A 21,095-nucleotide genomic window follows, 5' to 3' on the forward strand; every position below is an offset into this window, starting at 1 on the left:
AAAACAAAGCCTATTGACTGGAAATGATCTAAATGTGATTCTAGTCACTGCCAGGTCTCTTGGCAGCATGAGCTGCCAGCTTTCCTTTCCTGTTTTTTTTCCCTCTGATAACATATGTAAACAATCAGTAGTACACATCAGAAGGTTTTTCTTAGGCTTACGTAGGATCTGCAACATAAAGCACACACACGATACGGGATGGCGAAATCTAGTCCATCAGAGGTAGGACTCATTCTGTCATAGGGCAAATTTGCATTTCCAGGATGGTAAAACAGCATGATGGTAATGGAACTATTTGCAGTTCGGGGAAACAGATGCTGAGGACAGGGTCAGATGATTGCAAGCCTCTGCCCAAGGCAGAGCGTGACATGAAGATCATGTGTCCTGGCTTCTCATACCCATCCCATGGTTCATTCCCATTTGCCCCTCGTAGGCTGACAGAGGCAAGGAGGTCATTACTGCAAAAGCCAAGGTCTTGGAGGGTTTAATAGGGTCTTCCCATTTTTCTCCTCCTGGCACATGGAGTCATTTGATAAAGTTGTCAGGGAGCCCTGAAGCTGCTGAAGACTACTGAACTTCACAATGCAGATCAGCGTTGCTCACAGCTATTGTTTCAGGTTGCACATGCAGGCATCAGTATGGGCATCAATATTTCTTCAGAGGGACTTATTTTTAAATGAAAACTGAGATTGTGATACAATCAAATGAATCCCAGAAGGTTTTGGCCCTAAACAATTATAAGAAAATATACATATACCGCCAGGTAGGTCTTTCCCACCTTCTCATCTTAAATCCTCCTTCAGTACTACACACACTTGGTTGAAGTCCTTTAAACATATTTGTGCTTGCCAGACTGGCTGTTTGGAGCAGGGAAGGAACATGATATAAAAAAAACCAGAAGAGACCGTAGAAGTTACTGGTGAAAAACGGAAAAGAGTTAAAAGTTGTAAAAATATGGGCAAAAGGACACACCAAATCCTCTCCTTCTGAAATGAAATCTCAGGAATCAGGGGACAATGAAACAGGTTGGGTAACTAAGCCTTCCGCCCTGTAAGCTCTGATCTGGAGACCCCAGGGTAGTCCTGGAACTTACCAGGTTGGATTACTGAAAGGCTTCACTGCCATTGGAGTGTGTGAACAAAAATACGTTGTGTTGCTTTTTTTGTTTTCTCCACTAATGTAAACAACACAGAATTATGTCTGTCAGAGTGTCTTTAGAGACACTGACCTGGTGAATATCCTTGATATTAAAGGAATTGCGAATGATGCTATTAAATGAACCCCTGGCTCAAACAGCCGATCCTTCATTATCTTGAGCATTATTTAAACAGAAGTGAACAGAATACTTGACACTGTGATGTCAGACAGAGAGCGAGGTGACTATTTGGCAAAGTGATACGCAAGTCATAAGTCACAGGTAAAATGTACTGTCCCTATACCAAGAAAGTAGTGTATAAGTCATCCACCACTTCATTCTCCCAGCATCTCTGTATTGCAGACTGGAAAGTAGAGGTATAAAGAAGAGGCTTGAGGACCCAAAAGGACATACAACATGTGTTCTTCTCTCTAAGGAACTTTGAAAATATTTCACCCACTAGCTGCAGAGCACACCTACTTTGTAGTTGACTGTAGGCAGCAGTAGATGTGATGTCCACAAGGTCATGCTGCCCCATATTCAAGTCTACTTTTCCTGGTCACTGTATCATTGTCACAAATTGTAAAGCCAAGCTATACACATGCACACCTTCACTCCTATTTTGAAACCTAGCAAGCAGTCAGATTTCTGCTGCTTGTTCTCGACAGTGTGCTCTGTTCCATAAGGTAAGAACAAGGAAAAGTCACTAAAAGCTGGGCTGTTTTTACTTCATTTCTTCAGACTGACTCATACTCTCCAATCCCTTGTCCTTAGGGAAGATACAAGGAAATTATGTAATTTTTTTTGTTTGTTTTTTTCATGCTTTGGACTTTTTCTTTTGGCATCATTTGTGCTGTGCCTGTTTTTTAATTAATCTGTATGGACTGCGCTAAAGTAAAAGCCTGCGCTGTCTGTCTGTGTGTACTCACTTATAACAGGGATGTAATGGTTGAGGATAAGAAGTATTGATCTCCGTGACTTACCAGGTGACCCATTAACAATTACTCAGGAGTTCTGCAAGCTTTCTTTAGAGATCAAATTTAAAAAGGCTGACCAAGTTTAAATTTTAAAAGCCTGATAAAATTTTTAAAAACCATCTGTTTGAGACATGCAGTTGTTATAACTCCTGCAGATCTAAACTGGTAAACCTGGGGTGGGAGGGAAGATACTTCACCTTTTTGTGTTAAATTGAGAGAACAAAATCAGAAACACCTAGGAGATGTTCAAAATCTGCATGCTGGTTTTACAAACAGCTCCTGATGTTTTATCAGACTGAACTGAGATCTTATCTCTGAACACCCCTGTGGATGACCTCCAGTCCAGATTAAAAACTAAATCTGAAGCTATCTGTAGTGCCTGACTATGAGGAAAAATGAGGTGGAAAACTTTATAAAAATATCTTCTGATCAGGAAACAAATACACTTGAGTTGTTCTAGGACCAGAACTAGAAAGGGAGATAAGGTGTGCTGAGGCAGAGGATGCCTAGGACGTGGAAAATGTAGGTTTGAAGCCTCTCAGACTCAGAAAGGAGCTAAGCATGGCTGTCTCTGAAAATTTCCTAAACTAGAATGACATTTCAGGGCATAAGTGCCAAAGACATTCTAGAAGCAGCTTTTAATTAGCCTGTGACATGCCAGGAGTTTGGAGCCACATCTGACTGACAATGCTGTAGCTCCCCAGGAAGCAGCATCTCCCAGCTCTCTGGGCAAACTTATCCTCTCATCTGGGGATAGGAAAATTAGAGTTTGGGACTCTATTCTCAAAATATTATTGGCAGGAATCTGGACCAAATTGGATATTGCACAAAAGTGGATCGCAGCCTTTTACAGAGAAATCTTTCCTGCTCCTGCCGCTCATACCAAACTCAGCCCTTATGAGAGCCCTGATGTCATTGCACCACAGCTGGTGTATTGATCAGGTCTCGATGGCAGCAAGCTGCAAGTTGACAGACGCAGCTCTGAATATGCGCAAATGCACAACGGCAGGTGCCAAAGGAGCCTCCAAGTCAGAATAAGGAGGCTCTTAGTGAGCTCAGGCACATCCATGGCAGCGGAGTGCATTTACCTGAATTTTCTGTAGCGCCCACAGTTTTAGGTGGCGTTCCCTTTGGCAGCTAGCAAATCAACCTGGAAGGTAGATTGTGTGTTCTCTATTAACCTTAAACAGAAGCTGAAGTTCTGACAGCACATACTATGAACTTTCTGACAAAACTGCTATTTTAAGTGACCAAATCCCTTTATGGATCAGACCCCAGTGGAAGACATTCAACAGTATTAGAGCAAAGCCAGTAGACTACACTACTGTAGGAATTCCCATTTTTATCAGTCAAATACTTTTTCACTATTCACTTTACATTCCTTTCTGTTGGCTTTCTGGAAACATGCATTTGCTCAAAATGTGCCTGATCATTTGTTGAGAAGAAATGCAAAAATCATATACGCAGGAATTAACTGAAACTAAATTTTGTACTTGGACCAGCAGCTGCACTAGAAACTTGCCTGAGCTCTGGCAATCCAGCCAAGGAACTGAAATTACACAAATGAATGTGACTAATCAAAATTAAAACATGCAGCGCAAAAAGTTAGCCAGCAGTAGTAAACAAATTTCAGAGCAGTGTTTTAAGAACAAAGTAATGAATCATTCGAATAAATAGGCTAGAAATCAGAAAGGTAAATTGTTAAGTGTTGAACTCTTTCTTGTGCTCTTTGAAGCATTAATATTCCTTTGCTCAGGTGGCAAACTTCAAATAGTCATGACTTGACAAAAGCTGAAAATCATTGACAGAGTCAGAATTAGCATTCTGGAGTTCTGACTTCCGATCTCATGATCAATACATCGATGTACTATATAGTATCTGCATTTCTAATGTTACTTGTAATTGCTTCTGGTAGATGGGAGTAAGAACAAATGAAAGCTAACTACTTTTTTCAGACTTCAGATCTGATTCTTTCAAGGCTTTGACTGATGCTTTTGGTTAACTTTTTCCTTGAGAAATAAAGAAGCAGAAGACAGAGGTTGCTTTTCATGGAGCTTTAGAACGTATCAGCTTGCTTTTCAAGATTATCTACCAAAATAAGTGAGTTGGAAAGAAAATGTTCTCTTTTTTTCCGATGCTGAAATACATTTATGTGCTGTACTCATTGCTTAAAACATAAGTGAAAAGAGAAGTCTATGATACAAGCTGTGATATGAAAGAGAAAGGTTGATCCTAGCAGCAAAACCAAACTTCTAATGTGTGTGAAGTGTTAAATATCAGCTGCTTAAATATCCCAAGTATCATCATTTAGAGTTACTACATCTGTGTCCTTTTTCCTGCAGACTGTCCGAAGCTTGTCAGCTAGGGGAAGCAATCAGTATTGTGGGTTTTTCCAACTGAGAAGATAGAAAGAACTTATTCATTTATTTTAATATCCAACATTTAAGTGAATGAATTTTCAAGCACATTGTGTTAAATGAAACCTGCTCAATTCCAGACTTTTATTTCCTTCACCATTTATGCGTTCTCATGAAATCCTATGTAGAGCAGGACCTTCTTCGATCACAGACAATTAGCCTCTTTTCCTGATTTGGCAAACCCATCACTTTCTCTTTTCTTGAGAATTGGAGTGAAACTTCCTCAATTTACATAGCAGTTATTTCATCACGCAGCTTGGAAACCAGTTTTTCATATTGTTTATGTGAGGACCACAATTGTTATCACCTGATAAAATAAATCTACTCTTCTGAGTTACATGTAAAGTACAGATGTAAGGATTTCTCTGCTTACATAATAATTCAGTGTGACTGGCTTTGGTCTTTGCATCATTAAACACAGAGAATTTACCAGAGGTTGCTAGCCAGAAAAGAATACAAGCAGATATATTAGTATTGCCATGCAAAATTGCTGGGTTTGCATACAACAAAAAAATATGAAGTATCTTCCCAAAGCCACAAAAATATATTTGGTTGCCTATACATTAGCATTTTGGTTCAGAGCAGTAATACAGTTTTGAAAGAAATCCCATCCCGACCATCCCTATTTAATGCATGTCGGTTCGGTTCACAGAGCAGTTTTGGTGCACAGAAGCACTGAATTCCCTTTGCAGGGGACTAACCCAGAAACTCTGCCCAGTGCACATGAAATGCACTCCAGCTTCCAACAGGGACATAAGAGTCCAAAGCAACCGGTGGGCCTCTGGGCAGCTTTAAACCCCTTGCATGGTGGGAAGAGCCAATCCAAGGGATCACGTTAAAGGTAGCCTGAAGTTCAAATCCTTTAAGTGCTTATAACGAACATGCTGATTCTCAGCACTAACTACTTCAATATGGTGATCTATTTCTGTTATGATGAATTACTCATTAATGTAGACATAGCCAGCCCATGACACATACACAAAAAAGAAAAAACAAAATAATCCCTGAAAGTATCAAATAGGTTTTCACACAATATTTTGAGAGCTATCTCTACATGTTTGTTTATCGTGCTGGTAGTTCCTCTACAGCCCTTACTATCACCTTCTCCTATGACATATAAAGTACAGGTAAGATTTTACAGATGAAGCAAGATACCTTTGCTTTAAATTAACTTACAGTTCAGATGGAAGAATCCTGAAATGGTACATTTGAAAATACCATATCAATTTTGGTCTACTATACATGAACTGAACAGATTAAATAATAAAGTAAGCACCATCTCATTCTTAAACTACCACACAATGGGGGATTTCTGATGAGACAGACGTGATGGTGGTCTCAATTTACAACTGTAGGTTCTTTCAAAATTATAACACACGGTAACTCACTAGTAAAAATATCACAAGAAAATCAGTTCCATTCTGCACTGCATATTATTCCTACAGAGAAAGACAAATTGATCACTGATCTAAAAATTGGGGATTGTGTAGATGCCATGGGTCATGCTCAAATTAAGTTTGCTTTGGAGAACCAGATTATTTTTTTGACCTAAGCAGTAACTACTTTACAGGAGTAATTTCTCAAGAATGAAAGTAAGTGCCAATTTAATGGAGCAAATGGAAGCATTTTATTTTAAATCTGAATGATAACTTGGAATTTTTTAAGGCTTTATTAATTTCAAAACTCCTGTCATCAGGACAGGAGCCTTCCTTTGGTTAAAAAGAAAAACTCATTTAAGATGATGACAGCATGATGCTCAAAGGCAAATACAGGTAAATTGAGCTTACCTACTTCCAACTTGAGCAATACAGTATTTAGCCCCTTCTTGATTCCTGACTGATATTGCCTCTTGAAAGTGACAACAGCATTTCTATTCTTCTATCTCAATTTTTATGGTGCACTTCTCTGACATTTCAGAAAGTACCAAGAATTCCCAGAAAATCTGTAGACATTAGTGCTCTCTCCCAAGCAATATCCTCTTTTGCATGTCTACTTTACTGAGTTATTCCCAGTAAGAGCAGCACATCTGGAGTAAAACTGTTGGTGCTGAAGACCCTGTGTTCATCCCGTATACCTTTCAGCAGATTTTAATCTGAAGTAGCTTGAGTTGGACCCGTGGATTGAAAGGCCATGAGCCATATGAGGACATTTGGGGAGCTCTTTCCAGTTTAGCTGCTTTGTAACAAAATTCAGCTCTTGCACCCCCAGACCACCCTTCACCCTGAACAAGCTCCGCAAGCGGGGACATCTGGGAAGTTATGAAAATGTACCACAGGCACATCCCCCGAGCTCTGGGATGCTGCTCTTAGATGTCACACCACACAGCCAGGCAGACAGTGGTAAAAGAAAGAAAACCTAGCCACGCTGCTTCAGTCTGAGCTATTGGTGATACCCCAGCTTCCACTCTGCCATGCGTTCTCTTAGCCAATGCAATGAAGTACAAGGGAAAGCAGAGAATGAGACAGCTCTATGGCTTTGTTTCGGGCAGCATTTGTTTTCTCTCCTGGTTGTTCTGAGCAACAGTAAGATATACCATCTTCCTGGCTTCCAGGGCTCTTTAACTCTTTCTGCTTCTCTCTGAAATGGAGGGTGAGGATGTGAACTGTCCTGTTTGCAGTGCCACATGGTCCCTGCTGTGGGAGCCGGCGTCTTCCAATCGCTCTGTACTTCATAACCATATTTGTGAAAATGGGGGACTAAAGTAAGCGTGTCTGTATCTCAGAGAGGCGGTGAGAGCAAACATTAGTAAAGTCTTACTTTGTTTTCTCGAGTCTTACTATCACGACTATATTATTTGATAAAGCAGTGCAGAAGTGTCAAATATGACAATGATGATTTATTTTTATGACCCCTTTTGCAGTCATTAGCATATTTTTCTTTTGATTTTTGTCCTCCTGCCTGCGGCTTGCTCCCTTATTCCCATTTAATTCCCCCCCCGCCCCGTCCTTTTCTCCCCCTTCCTTGTTTTGTCTCCCTCAGGTTCTTTCATTGTCACATTGTGCTCCTTCAAATGCCGCACACATTTTGTCAATGGAGCCTCTGTAGTGGCTGGAAACCGAGAAGACCCTGTACTGCTGCTTGCCAGGCAGCAGGGGACCAGGGTTTTCTCAGTTTCCAGCTGCTTTTGAAGCAGCACTGATTGGTTTCTCTCGCTGCTGCAGAAAAGGCTGGCACACGGGAGCAACAAATTCAGCATGTCCTTCTGGCCTGTTTTCAATAGATTCGCAAGTGCCAGAACAGAGATGGGGAGCAATTTGATGCTGTCTGCTCAGCCATCCCTCTCTCTATTAACTGAAGCAACAGTCTCTCCCTTTGCCTTTTTACCCCTTTTTCCTTCACTTCTGCTGTGATTTCTCTCTCTGACACATCTCTTTCCAGTACACTATTCCAGCTTAGCCAGTTTCTGTAGGACCTTAAAGACAGTATTTTTCTCTTGTGCTATTTTTGCAGCAGTATTTAAACTGAGCAAGCACAGTTCTGTTGCTCAGTGAGGTGCTACTCAGTCATTAACACAGTGCAATGACTGAAAAGGTGCAAGTAAAACGGAGTAATGTCAGCTGCTTTTGTAATCAACATAAAGGACAAAACAAAAGTTTACTAAGTTGATTAAAGCACGACAACCCTTTCAATAATCCTTTCAAAAGATTTCTGTAACAATGAAAAGTAAGACCATAAACAATGGAAACAAATATATTTAAATATTAAAAGCTTTGAATATATCTTTCTCCCTCCTGAAGTTTTAAGCATCTCCAATATGCTTGGGAAACCTCCTGTATTATATGCTTAGGAAATACGACTGCAAAGACTTATTCAATCAGGCAAATTCAAGGGGCTAAAATACAATGCTGTAAGTGGGTAGAGCAAGCAGTGAGAAGGGATGGAGGACAAAAGCAACAGAAGTCCACAATAACCATATGTGTGCCCTAGGCCAGCTGCAAATCACTAAAATATTGCTTTCATAAAGCTACATAATTGTATTTTATGAATCCATTATTTCCTAATGGTCATTTATCTGGCCATTAGGCATTAGAAACTGGCAGACATTACTGCAGAAGCAATCCAGAGAAAAGATTTGGAAGAAGATAGGTTAGTAGATTTGTAAATGAGTTCAAGGCAGAAATGTTAAGAAACAGCATGTAAGTGGTTTGGGGGTAAAAATCAGGCCAAGGCTCCACCAGGCAGTAAATCCAAAGTCACAGCAGTTAATCCCGGATCAAAAATGTCGCTGCCTCTTGATGCAATGTACTCAACTGGTACAGCTTAAGGTAGTAGATCAAATTTGTTCAAAAAGGCAAAACCTTGCCTCTGTGCAGTTTGGGTTTGATCAAATATTACTTTTTCTCCCATAGTTGTCATTGAGGTAGCATAAAGAGCCATTATGTGTACGTATTATGTGCTCTGTCTGATTCAATGTATTGAATTGTGCCTGATCTGGACTGAATTTTTGTTGCCCAGAGATCTGGTAACTTGCAGAACTGGTCTTTATAATATAAACAGCCTCAGAGATAAAGGGTGATGTTGATGAAATAGAGAGGCAATATAAAAAAACTGTTATTCTGGCTTAGATTTTCCCAACAGCTCATCTCCCACTTAAGTACCTAAACAAAAAGTTTCCAGTGCAGCCCCTGGACGCTATGTGGTTTCAACATTAGATTCCTAAGCTGTGTGCTTAACTGGATACCCACTGGGACAGACACTATATAAATTCATTTCATCTAGGCAATTGAGAAAAATAAACTGAACTCTTTAGTTCACACAATGACAGGTTTACAAAATAAAAGTTAATAATATGGTGTATCCAGGGCACCATTTCTTTTAAGTATGACACAATATGGTTGAGGAGGAGGGAGGATTCCACCAAGAGCATGGTTTAACAGGAACATGCCACAGAACAAGAGTACCAACACGGTGTTCAATTGCTCATTCAGTAAAAGCTTTATTTTTATCAGAGAAGTTATTTTATTCAGCAGAATGTATCTATTCTTGAGTTCTACATTTGTTAGTAAACACAGGAAATGTAAAATATCTCCCAAATACTGAAGTTCCTTGTTTATCCGCAGAACACATGTAACCAGTCCTAAATTTCTCCAGCATTGTTTGAAGAATATGTCTGAACTGTGTCCAGAAGGATGACTGAGAAACCCAGTCTACTCCCCATGCTAATGTAGACACTGGATGCTAGAATAAAGCTTCCAACACAGGTGCAAGTCAGCACCAAAAAGCATGATTTCCATGATACCTGTCTACTCTGGACTATACGCACAGGACAACACACCACTTCTCTTGGACTACTGATGGGAAAGACTTTCAGTCCCTAGACATTGGGGCAGATTTACATCAATTACCTACAGGTTAAAGGCTCTTTATCCTTTCATTTTATTACTAGTGTCCTGACAGAGTACTCTGCCAGCTTCCCATCCCTGGCCTTCCCCTCTCCAAAATCAGAGACATCAAGTTATTTACACTTTGCATACATTTTAATATGTATCTAAACTATACATTGACTACTCTTCTGCAACTTTTTGCTTCAAACTCAGTTACACAGCACTAGATTGTTAAAAAAAAATAAATCCTTCTTTTAGTTCTGATCTGACACTAAAAGGCAGTCTAATTGCAGTACGTACCTGTGCAGTTCAGCTCCCTGCTGAATGGCTCAGGGCAAGTGCCCTCGAAGTACAAATATGTAACTGAGCCTGGTGACGTTTTCCAAGGGAACACTAAAGCCTGCTCCGCATGCCCCCGCAGGCTCCAGAACCAGCTCTGCGGCTCTGGCAGCTGGGATGTCCCGGTGCCAGCAAGGCCTGGGAGGTGGAGTCTGAAAGGCATGTGGGTGCAGCTACCTGGAGGTCTCTTCTTCCACATTATGTTTCAGGCAAAGCATCCAAGAAGGCTGTCAAACATTACATGGACTAGAGAGGCTTTATGCAAAAATGCCCAGAGCACAGCTTAGTAAAAAGCAACTGAGGATAGGACCTAACAAGATTGGGTTTGCTTGTACCAAAACCGCTGATTATCAGATGAAATGTCAAAGATTATGTACGTGGTAGTGCTGTGACAGACACTGCAGCCATGTGAGGCAGGGAATACAGCAGTCCTTTGTGTGTTTTTGCTAGTACAGCACAGTTTCTAGTTATTTGGCAATGAGCTTCACTTAAGAAATGTTCTGTGTCCAGCTCCACCTGCCCTTTTCATCGCTTTCCAGGGCTGCTGCCCATTCCTCTCACCCCATGCTGGCACTGCTGCCTGTATTAACAGTGCTGATGCTGAGACCAAACTAATAAACTCAGGTGAATACTGCTGAGTTTGTCCCGAGCAATGCAGATGTCTTTGCACTGAGCTCCATTGCTCCCCTGCTTCCATTTTGACGCAGCGCTGAAACACTGGACCTAGCCCTGCAGCAAGCTAGTCCAGATCAAAAAGAAAAGTTGTGCTTTACCTCTATGCCTTAACATACAGCAAGGAGACCCACCTCTAGTTCTAGGCACCAGAGTGTCACGTCCGTGTGCATACGTTCAGCCAAGGGTGCAGGACAGCACTAAGTGAAAGGTTTGCACTACCCTGCAGCATTGCCTTATGTGTCACACTGGTAGTGTTGAAGCAGCTGGTTTTAGCAGAAGAAATTAATTACTCACTAGTTGTTGTTCAGGCTGAAGAGATGCTAAAACTGCTCATTCAGTTTCAACATAGCAGTGACACAGTTGTACTCGTCCTGTTTCCAGGAACTGTTCAGTTTACGTCAGTCAGGGCTCTCTGCAACTCGCTCTGGCACATGGCATACACCTCATAAAAAGAGATGTGCACAGACAAGCTGGGGTAAGTGGCAGAGATCGTCTTGCTGCTGTTACAGAATAATATATCCAAGTGTTTTAACATTTATCGTTAAAGCTTTTCCCATTCAGCTATCTTCTAGAGGACTTTGTAGATAGGAAAAGGGGAAACATAGAGACCCAGGCACCCTTTCAGCAATGCTATGTCAATTACAGATACAATGATCACTAGGTTTGGGCTTATTGGTGACAGTTTTTCTTCCCTTCAATTTGTGTTACGGCCCAAAATCACAAAGCTGTGATCCTCAAGAACCTCCTTTGTAATGCATATCAACTTTCGTTGTGCCCCTTTGTTCCCAATGTGACAGAGCATTGTGGTGCCTGTGTCCAGGGAGCAGGTTCGCTTTATTGTTCTTGTAAATATGTACTGCTGGGCGCAGCTCGGTGGAAGGCATTGAGTTTGTGCATGACTGACGCCGACCCGGACAACTGCTCTGACCCCCAGCAGATGGTGGTGCAGGGACTGCAATGATCTGGAAGTAATAGCATGTGCCATTTCTTTTTGTTTGGAACAGACAGCCAGACCCTGCGTTTCCCTCCCCTGCGCAGCAACAGCTGTATATACAGTACAAACTGGCGAAACCCTAACTGTCACTCCAGTCTTCCTCCTCTGCCATTAATCAGAAAACCTTGGGCACTGAGACTTCATCGAGATTAAACACTGTATGAACACACATGGCTCTTTCCAACGTTAATAAAAATGTGTGCACTGGGGCATAGATCAGTTGCTTTCCTAGAAAAATGTGAGTAAGAGTTAAAGATATCCACCACCCCCAATATTAGAGTCAGTAGTGGTGGATTTGCTGTTTTTTTAACCTCTACCCAGAAAAAGCCAGGCTATTGGAGTCAGTATTAACTGAATATTTTAACTTTTAGACTACAAATAGCCTCTACTGTAGCTTTCATGATTTTCCATTGTCATTTGGATTTGTTTTTATCAGGGACCAAAATAAGCATTTGTTTTGAAAGGAAGGTATAAAATGGGTGAAAGTCCACAAGTGATGTTTTTTTCCAAGGCCATGGGAGATTTATTGCTTCAGAATGATAGTGGAACAGTTGGTATTTGTTTTTGTAAGTAAGAGGCCAGATTTTTTATAATTCATTGTATATGGGGCATCTCATAATAGGTCAAAAATGACAAATAACAGCGTGTTGGAGTTAATAATCATCCACTGTATGTTTGGCCTGTGTTACCAATGGCCATAAAATTGCCCTGACGGTCCAGAAGGGAACTTCCTTGGGATGGATGAAATAACAGCTCCCTTCCCCTCCTCTCCCAGCCCCAGCCGAGATGGCTATCAAAGAAAGGGGCTGAAAACCAGCTGCGCTCTAAACATTGTACTTCTGGCTCCTATAATGCTTCTGTGAGTCTTTCAGCCGACAGGTCAAAGAAAGGCAGACTTGCAGTGCTCAAAATGAGGAACAAAGGTAGGGCAGGAGTAATGGCAAGGAAATGCATTTCTTTTTCCACAAAACATCTTTAGACTTTTCCCCCACTCCATAGCGGCAAAAACACCTCTTGAGGATTTCACACACAAGACCTTCAACCTATAAGCCCACATCCAAACTGTCAGACCATTCCTCTGAGAGACTGGACACCTTTACGTTGTTTCATTCAGAGCAATCTCCCTCTTTTTGTGCAGAGGAAACCTGTCCTGGGTTTGCCCCTCTCAAACTCCCCACATTAATGAAATATTCCTGGTGGGAACTGAAGTCTCCCAGGCTGCAGCATCATGACATTGCTGTCAGGTTACAGTCAGCCTCTGCTGCTAGGCCCTTGGCTGAGATGCATATTTCTCATTACCCTTCATTTAGAAATTTCATCCTAGACTTGAGAAAAGACCTTGTAAAGTTTGCTGAGACCAGCTTCAGTTCTGACAAACCCCCATCTACTGAAGAAAAAACAATGTTAGAAAATCCTTGTTCGCCTCCAGTGTGAAACCATCTTGTGTTCATCACCCATCAGGGTTGGGTCAAGAGAAAAATGTTTGAATTTCTCTTTATATGACTTTTAATGAAAATTATTGTTCAGTTTGAATTCCTTCCAGACTTTCCTGATCTTGTTTCTAGTCGCACTACCTCAAATGACAAACACTTAAACAGAAGTAGCTTTACTTTCTTGACTAATCCCATTAGCTTTAATGAGTCTAATCGCATGAGTAAAATTATGCATGTGCTTAGCTCTTGGCAAGGTCAGTGCCAGTAATGAGCAGAAAAACAAACTGATAATGAAGCCACGAGTAATAAGAATGGCTGGATATCTGGCTTTCTAGAAAAAAGATATAGCTGTCTGGAACATTAAAAATGAAACACTGCTTGTTAAGATTAAAGAAGAGAGAGTGACTTCTGAACCAAGACTGACAATAAATAAAATTATACAGAAATTCTTTAATTAATTAGCATCCATGACATGTCTTCAGTTGCATCCATAGCAGCTATAAGCTCATTACCTTAGTTATGACTTACCTGTTCATCCATTCATTTATACAAAGCTCATCAATATGATATCCAAGCACTAATGAATTTTAGCATTAAAAGGTCACGTGTAATCCCCTAAAAGGAAAAAATTCAAAAGGTTATTTTATTCACAAGTGTCAACTACCCTGGATCTGAGCAATGAAATATTCTCAGGCAATTTGTATGGAATTTATTTTCATTAACTACTGCCAGAAATAGTCTTTCTTTTTTCAGGATGAGGATTATGGAAAATGGGCTGCAGAACGGCAGAGGTTCAAAATGAGAATGGTTTGAAAGTTAGACTAAGTCCACAACAACTAGAATTTGTGCAACTGTTCTTGACAAAAGAAATAATCCAAATAGCTATCAACATGGCAGTATTACAAGATAATTATTTTTTAGGATTATGTGTTCTTTGACCATGCCTTTAGACTACTTTAAAAAATCTTCTGATTCAGGAGTGTATAACTTCCTCAATGTTTTAAATAAAGAAACAGCCCCAAACCGAGTATTATCTTCACAGCCTGAGGCCATGGATAGTCTCTGTAAGCCACTAAACACACAAAATTAGTTTAACTTCTTCATACAAGACCAGCATGAGGCTTAACCGTCACTGAATTCTCCAAATAGTGTTTACACGGTACCTAGCTTTATACTCATTGTGAAGCAATTAATTTCCTTCCTCTCTCTACCCATAACTAGGAAAATTCCTTTGTGCATGTATTTGTATGTAGAATTACAGGTTAAGGATTTCTGTCTACGTTTCCTCCCATTCGACATAGCGTGTGGTTGTGACTGGGACCTAGACTTTCCTAGTACATAGTAAAATGGGCTGGTTTATAATGTAAAATAAGTTTTTAGTGGTAGTTTTATCAAGGGCAGTTTGTGGTTTTCTTTTAGAGTAGGCTGCTGAGCTCTTTTTTTGTACCTTGTTATAGTTAGTCTGAAATTCCCTTAAGCACTATATCCAGCAGAAAAATGTGTATAATCAAGAGTGTGTGGGTTTCTCTTGTGTTTTGTCAAACCAAATGAGTTTTCATTCTTTGTGGGCTTTTCCAAAAACACATTTTACTTGCAGGTAAAGATGAGGCATGTCAGCATACATTTTCTCAAGGAGTCTCATGAATGGGAGAGCAGATTAGCTGAAAAAATCAGCTCTAACTCAGTCACCGAATTACAGGTGTGGGTGTGAGCATGTGTCTGGCAGTGTAGATGGTAAACTAATATACATCATGAAAACAACAGAACTCTGACAGCACCTCTGGTTAAATAGTTTTCCTGCACAAAGACATCTGTTTTCACGTTGTTTTCAGAACTGTAGCATTGCAAATTCAATTTGTATTTATATATGAATAAAATTGATAAAACATCTGGAGCCATATCATAATCTTTAAATCTTCCTTTTGCTTTAATGATATGTGATAATTCACAGTCTGACTGGTTTAATCTTTCCTGTCCTCTTGATTTCAGTGGGATGCAACTAATTTCCTTTGGTGTACTCTACTCAAAGTCAGTCCTACAGGGAGCAGACAGACTGAAAAGGAACTGTGTCTTCTCTAGCATGTTTTGGAAGCATGGAGGTTTTTACACAGTTTATGCTGCTGTACTCCTTGTCAGTAATGACTTTGTAATCCTGTGTACTGCTGCTTAATCTTAGAACTGGTTTGGTGGGTACACATGCTAACCATGGCACGAGGTCAGGGTGGTGTGGGAGCCATGCTCCCAGCAGCACCAAGGTGGGGCCCAGTGAACCTCCGTGCCGCTGGTGTCTGTGGTTGGGAACGTCGGAGTGCAGGGGCTGGAGGTACCTGGTGGGTGGTGGGCAGGCTCTGCCAGCCTCCGGGGCATTTTACTCTCCAGCTGATTCACGGGTTTACTGAAGTCTGGTGGTACCCACAGGGGCACCCTGAGGACGGGGAGGCTGATGGTACCAGCCCCCGCTGCAGGCAGCACCGCTGCAGAAGAGGGCTGTGTGCGGAGAACAGGGCTAAGGGAATAACCCGGTGCCACACTTAACTGGTGGACAGGCACCATGTGCACGAGTGGAGGAGCACTGTGTAAGAGAGGTTCAGAGATGGACTCTTTAAAGAGGCCAGTAGAACTAAGAAGAGAGATGCAGGATAGTTTACATGCAAACAGAAAAATACAACTTCACCTACTGGAAAATAAGCGAAGATAGTTTTCTGGGGTAGGGTAAGAAGCAAAATTTAATACAGTGCAAAGTGTCTTAACAGTGTGTTCTAGAAAAGTATTTAAAAAGAAGAGGTTACAGAAGCTAGTCATCAAGCTGTTCACACTGTTAACCTACATAACCACATGATGTTATTACTGTTAACCTCATCTTCCCTCCCCCTCTTCCTTCCTATTGTTTGCTATACTCACTTCTTGCATCTTGCCTTTATATTATAAAAACACTCTGTGAAGGGACTGTATTTGTTTGCAAGGCAATTCCAGAGTGAGGCCCAAACTCAACTGTAGCTTTTGGGAACTACCATACTAAGGCATACTTACACCTCATCTGGCATTAAGATGCAGATTCAGATTTTTCTTTGCACTGCTGTCCTCTCTGAGGTTATGACACACAAGCGAAAACTATTTAACAACGCTCCTGCTGCAGATTGTTAACTAGCCTATCCTTTCTCCCTATCATCCTCAAGACAACATTGCAAATCCTCTGAGCTATGTTGAACAAGAGCATCCGTTTCGAAGAGCAGAGGCACTCTGACATCGAGCTGTCCAGCTAGCAGCTTAGGTGATAACTTTTGTTGGCATATGCACTGAAGTTCAGATGTAAGATATGTTCTGTGGGCAACTACCTGTTTATTTTCTTTCCTAGACATGCGGTTAAACCACATTGTACATCCTGTGCTTATAAAATTCCAGCAGGTTGTATCACAGTACTTACTACTACAACGTGTGATTTACACCACCAGATACAAACTGCAACATCTCAAGATAAACCTGCTGCTTATAATGAAGATTCAGATAACTGTGTGGTTCTACTACCTACAAAGATTTTTAAGGTCACTGGATTTTATGAATAGCTAGGATTTTACAAGACACACTATGTCTTATTTTTTACAAGAAGACAGACTCAACCGAGCAAGGGACTCTTGTCCCCTTGCGTGTCTCTTACGTGCTTGTGCTAAGCACGTAAGAGACACAGGGTGCTTCTACACAAGTGGGTGCAGATCTGTTGTCTTCTCATCTTTCTCCAAGCCAGCAAGGTGGGAGGCAGTTGCCAAACAAGAAGTCAGCCAGCATGTTAGCTAGTGCTGTGCCCAAAGGGATGAGCTTAGGAGAAGCCCAGAGCCAAGGCTGAGCTGGAGAAAGTTTGGTCTGGACTGGTTGAACAAGCTGTTGAAATTTTCAGCCTGGTTATCACAGCTTGCATCCCGGGCTCCCTGCTCCCATCTGCCCTTCTGCTCCAGAGCCGGGCTGCTCGAGCGCCGCTGGCTAGCAGCTCCTTCAGTACCACTGGTGAGACAAAACTCCAGGCCAAAAGACCTCCTCCCCGTTCACATAGAGGGCCTGATCCCTAATGACTCTGTGGGCTCTTCCTAGGCTCCCTGTCTTTTCTCCTCTTTCCACAAGAAGAAAGATCCTGAGCGGACGGAGGAACCATATGAATTCCCAAGTGAAGCTGCTGGCATCCACTTAGCACAGATGTGCGTACCTGGCTCTGTTCACAGCTGCACGTGTCAGTGAATCCAAAGAAGTAGGAGGTTGTCCTATCCTCCACTTTACAAGTGAGAGTAAACTGGATTTTTCTTCTTTAACAGCCTTCCATTTTTGAAGGCAGCTAATGATTCTGAGCACCCAGCTGGAGTCACCCAGCAGAGCGTCTGCTCGAAAGAAGAGTGAAGCCCAACACTTGTTGCAATCACGTCCTTCAAAGGCGCCTCCAAGCCATGCTTCTCTAAATCACCTCTGAAGCGATGGGCCTGATTCAGAACCCTTCTACCAACCTCAGCAGGGCTTAAGTCAAAAAGTCAAACTATCGATTTGCATAGCAAACACAAAATTTTAGACAGTGCAAACCTTACATTTTTTTCTACCTCAGCTCTGGAATCATTTACATTCATTACAGATCAGAAAGCGGGGCCTAGTTCCTTGAGGTACTAGATGCTTTCACTTTCCAGTAAAGTCAACAGGAATTGCTCATACTCCACTATGCGAAATACAAACTTTTATCAGCAAGAAGAAAAATTCAATGCATGAAAAAGATTAAAAAACCCTCTGTGGTTTTATTATCTTTGCTTCCACCAGCTACTCACATAATTTCAGACTATTGATTTTAATAGTATTCCTGGCCTTCTGAACTACAGATTGTTTATAATCAAAAATAAAAGAAAAATTCAGTGGTTATTTGTTTTATAATATATCTCTGTCAGTGATGGAAAGGACTGCAATAGTTTCTGTAATTATTAATTCTACGAAATAATATACCTGCTCCAGTATCCAATTAATCTGGTTATTAATCAAAATGCCTTCTTTGTAAAATATTAAGAGTCTAGACACTGCAGATTATTGTGTGCTATATTTTTAGATTTTCCAGTTTGATTCAAAACACACTAGAAGAGGGGCCCCAGAAAATGACCATCTAGAGACAGTCCGTGGCAAATGTCCAGAAACCATTCTTAATGGAATGGAGCTAGCACAAGCTGAGATCATTTTTTAGCCTTGGGAGAAAAAAAAAAAAAAAAGAAAAAAAAGAGACAGAAGATGTTTTTAGGAAGAGATTTCCAAAGGGATTATGAGTTACTCTTTGCAAACAATACAGAGGATTTCCAGTATGCCTTGTGCTTTTGCCGAGAACTGCGCCAACGAGGGAGCCAATCAAAGTCCTTTCATACCTAATGAGGAGGGGGAAATCATGATGGGGAAAGTCCCTTAATGATAACAATAGCTGTTTGTACAGTGAGTAGAATTACAGCAATCTTTGTTGCCAAGCAATCTCTTAAAACATGATTTAAGTCATTTGAGACATTATTCATTGAATTAGTATTAGCAGCAGAGAGCGTATGTGGGAGAGAAACCCAAAATCATATTCATGGGATTACTGAAATGTTATCTTTTTCCCTAATTTGGGAGACAGCAGAGGTATGGAGGTGAAGTAATAAAAATGATGTGGTTTTGGAATCTCAGCAGATCTTTAACTCCATGTAGGCATTTGTGCTTGAAGTTAGATTGACGTGTTATGCTAAAGACATAGAGGAAGTTGAACGGACAGGACAAAATCCTTGATGTAAAAGGATTAATTTTCAAACACAGTCTTCTAATGGATGATCAGACCCTCACCTTGAAATGGTAATGTTGTTAAATATCCAAAATTGGGGTTGTCTTCCTTTGTTATGTCGAAACATTGGAGCACATCCAGATAATTGTTTTGCAGACACCTTCTGTTCCCGTGCCTATATTCAGCAGTCTATCCGAGAGGTCACCACAAGGTTCGCCTTCTTGCTTGGAGTCTTAGCAGACACAACAATTTTTGTTTGCTAAACAAATGTATCTTATGCCTTTTGGTTGCAGGTGACAACAAAATTAGGAACACAGGCTTTTAATTTAAAACTGATTTTTCAAAAAGTGATGTAACATTTCTATGCAAGAAATCTAATAGATCTAATAGCTGTGCCTCTGGATCCCAGCCTCCTACTGTTAGTTTTTATTCACTATTGGAAAAAGAGTTTCTTTTCCATTTCCCACTGGTTTCAGAACTCTGTATGAATTAATTTTTAAACTCAATAAAAAGGAATGAAAAAGCGTTTAGTCTGTACTGCCTGACAGAGCCATCAAAGGCAGTGATAAGAGGTTACCTTCAGTCGGTCGATTTTGACTTTCTTCACAGCTCTGGCAAGAAACCCAAGCTGCTCAACAGTTACCAACTTGGGTTTGGTTTTGTACGATTTCAGTGACTTGGACAGAGCGGGCACGTGACACTAACAAAACTTCCACAAACGCTCCTTTCTGAACTCCTGAGGGAACATTAATTTTATACTGGGGAAGAAACCTTCTCCATCCTCCTCGTGCACGCCGCCGCTCTCCCCCGCCCGCCGCCGCTGCCCGGAGGCCCCATGTCCCTGCCGCGGGGCCCGCCCCAGGCGGGCAGGTGACGCCCCCACCGCGCGCGGCGGCCCGGGGCCCTCCAGGCCGCGCATGTGCCGGGCCCACCGGCAGCACGAGGCGGGCGGCCCCACACGCGCCTCCCGCGGGGGGGGGCGGAGCTGGCGGCCGCCCCTTCCCCTGGCCGGCACTCCGGCCCAGCCCCGCGGCGCCCCGTCCCCACACGCGCAGGCGGTCACCTCTCCCCCCGCTTCCTCGCCCCGAATGGTTTCTCCCCCCGCCGCCCCCCGCGTTGGTCCGTCCCTCCCCGCCGGCGGGGGGAGGCGCAGGGGCGAGACGCGCGAGCGGGCAGAGGGAATCCCTCGGTCCCCCCCCTCGCCCGCCCCGCTCTCGCGAGAGCTGCCCCGCTCCCCGCTCTGCCCGCCGGCGGCGGTGCGCGCTCTCGCGAGAGCCGCGCGGTTCCCACGCCTCGGCTGTTGTGTCTGAGGGGAGCGCCCGGGCGCTGAGTGGGCGGCGCGCGCCGCCCCGCGCGTGTCTCTCGGGCCCGCGCACGCGCGCTCCGGGCCCGGGGAGGGGGGCGCTCTCGCGAGAGTAGGAGTTTTGGCGAGAGTTTGTGGAAGATGGCGCCTGTTGTGACAGGGTAAGTGCGGGGGGTTCGCGGCGCCGCGCCGGGAGCCGTCTGTTTCTGGGGGTGCCGGGGCGCCGGCTGCTCGGCTCCCGCCCGCCGGCGCCTCCGCCGGCGCTGTGGGGAAGCGGGGGCTGCCCGTGGGACGGCCCGGGGGCAGGCCCCGAGACGCAAACCCCGGGGGGCTGGGATCCCCCCCCGGGTGGGCACACGGGAGGAGGCCCCCCGCGCCCCGAGGGACGGGCCGCGAGCGGCCGGGCTCTCCGGCGGCCCCCCCCGGCGCGGGGGTCCCGGCAGGGCCGGGCGCTTCGCTTGCTCTCCTCGTCTCCGGCACGGGCACGCTGGTCGGGACTCCGTGCGGGGTCAGCGCTCATCCCGGCTGCTCCGGAGGGGGTCCCTCTCTGAGGGCTTCTTCGACAGCAGCGGAGCCCAGCGGGGAGAGGGCCCCGGGCTGGCACGGGCCGTTCCCCCTCCTCTGTCGCCCCGGCTCATCCTGCCGCAGGAGGGGGACCCCCGGGCTCCCTCGGCCACGGACCGGGAGCGCTCGGACAAAGGCTTTTGCTCCTGCGGTGAGGAGAAGTTGAGCGCAGCGTT

At 43.3% G+C, this 21,095-nt stretch overlaps 1 protein-coding gene across 2 annotated transcripts in view; it reads left to right on the plus strand.

The window, feature by feature from the left end:
* The window catches only part of RBPJ (recombination signal binding protein for immunoglobulin kappa J region), a 155,763-nt gene that overhangs the window by 74,954 nt on the left and 59,714 nt on the right, over positions 1–21,095 (plus strand). Inside the window, exon 1 of one of the 2 annotated variants that reach the window (XM_074822289.1) lies at positions 20,457–20,516. The exons of the other annotated variant lie outside the window; for it this stretch is intronic. Coding sequence (XP_074678390.1) covers positions 20,497–20,516 — 20 coding nt within the window. The 5' untranslated portion in view covers positions 20,457–20,496. Of the gene's footprint in view, positions 1–20,456; positions 20,517–21,095 lie in introns of those variants that run through there. 2 annotated transcript variants of the gene reach the window in all.

This window comes from Strix aluco, chromosome 4 (assembly GCF_031877795.1).
Source record: "Strix aluco isolate bStrAlu1 chromosome 4, bStrAlu1.hap1, whole genome shotgun sequence".
Classification (NCBI taxonomy): Eukaryota; Metazoa; Chordata; class Aves; order Strigiformes; family Strigidae; genus Strix; species Strix aluco.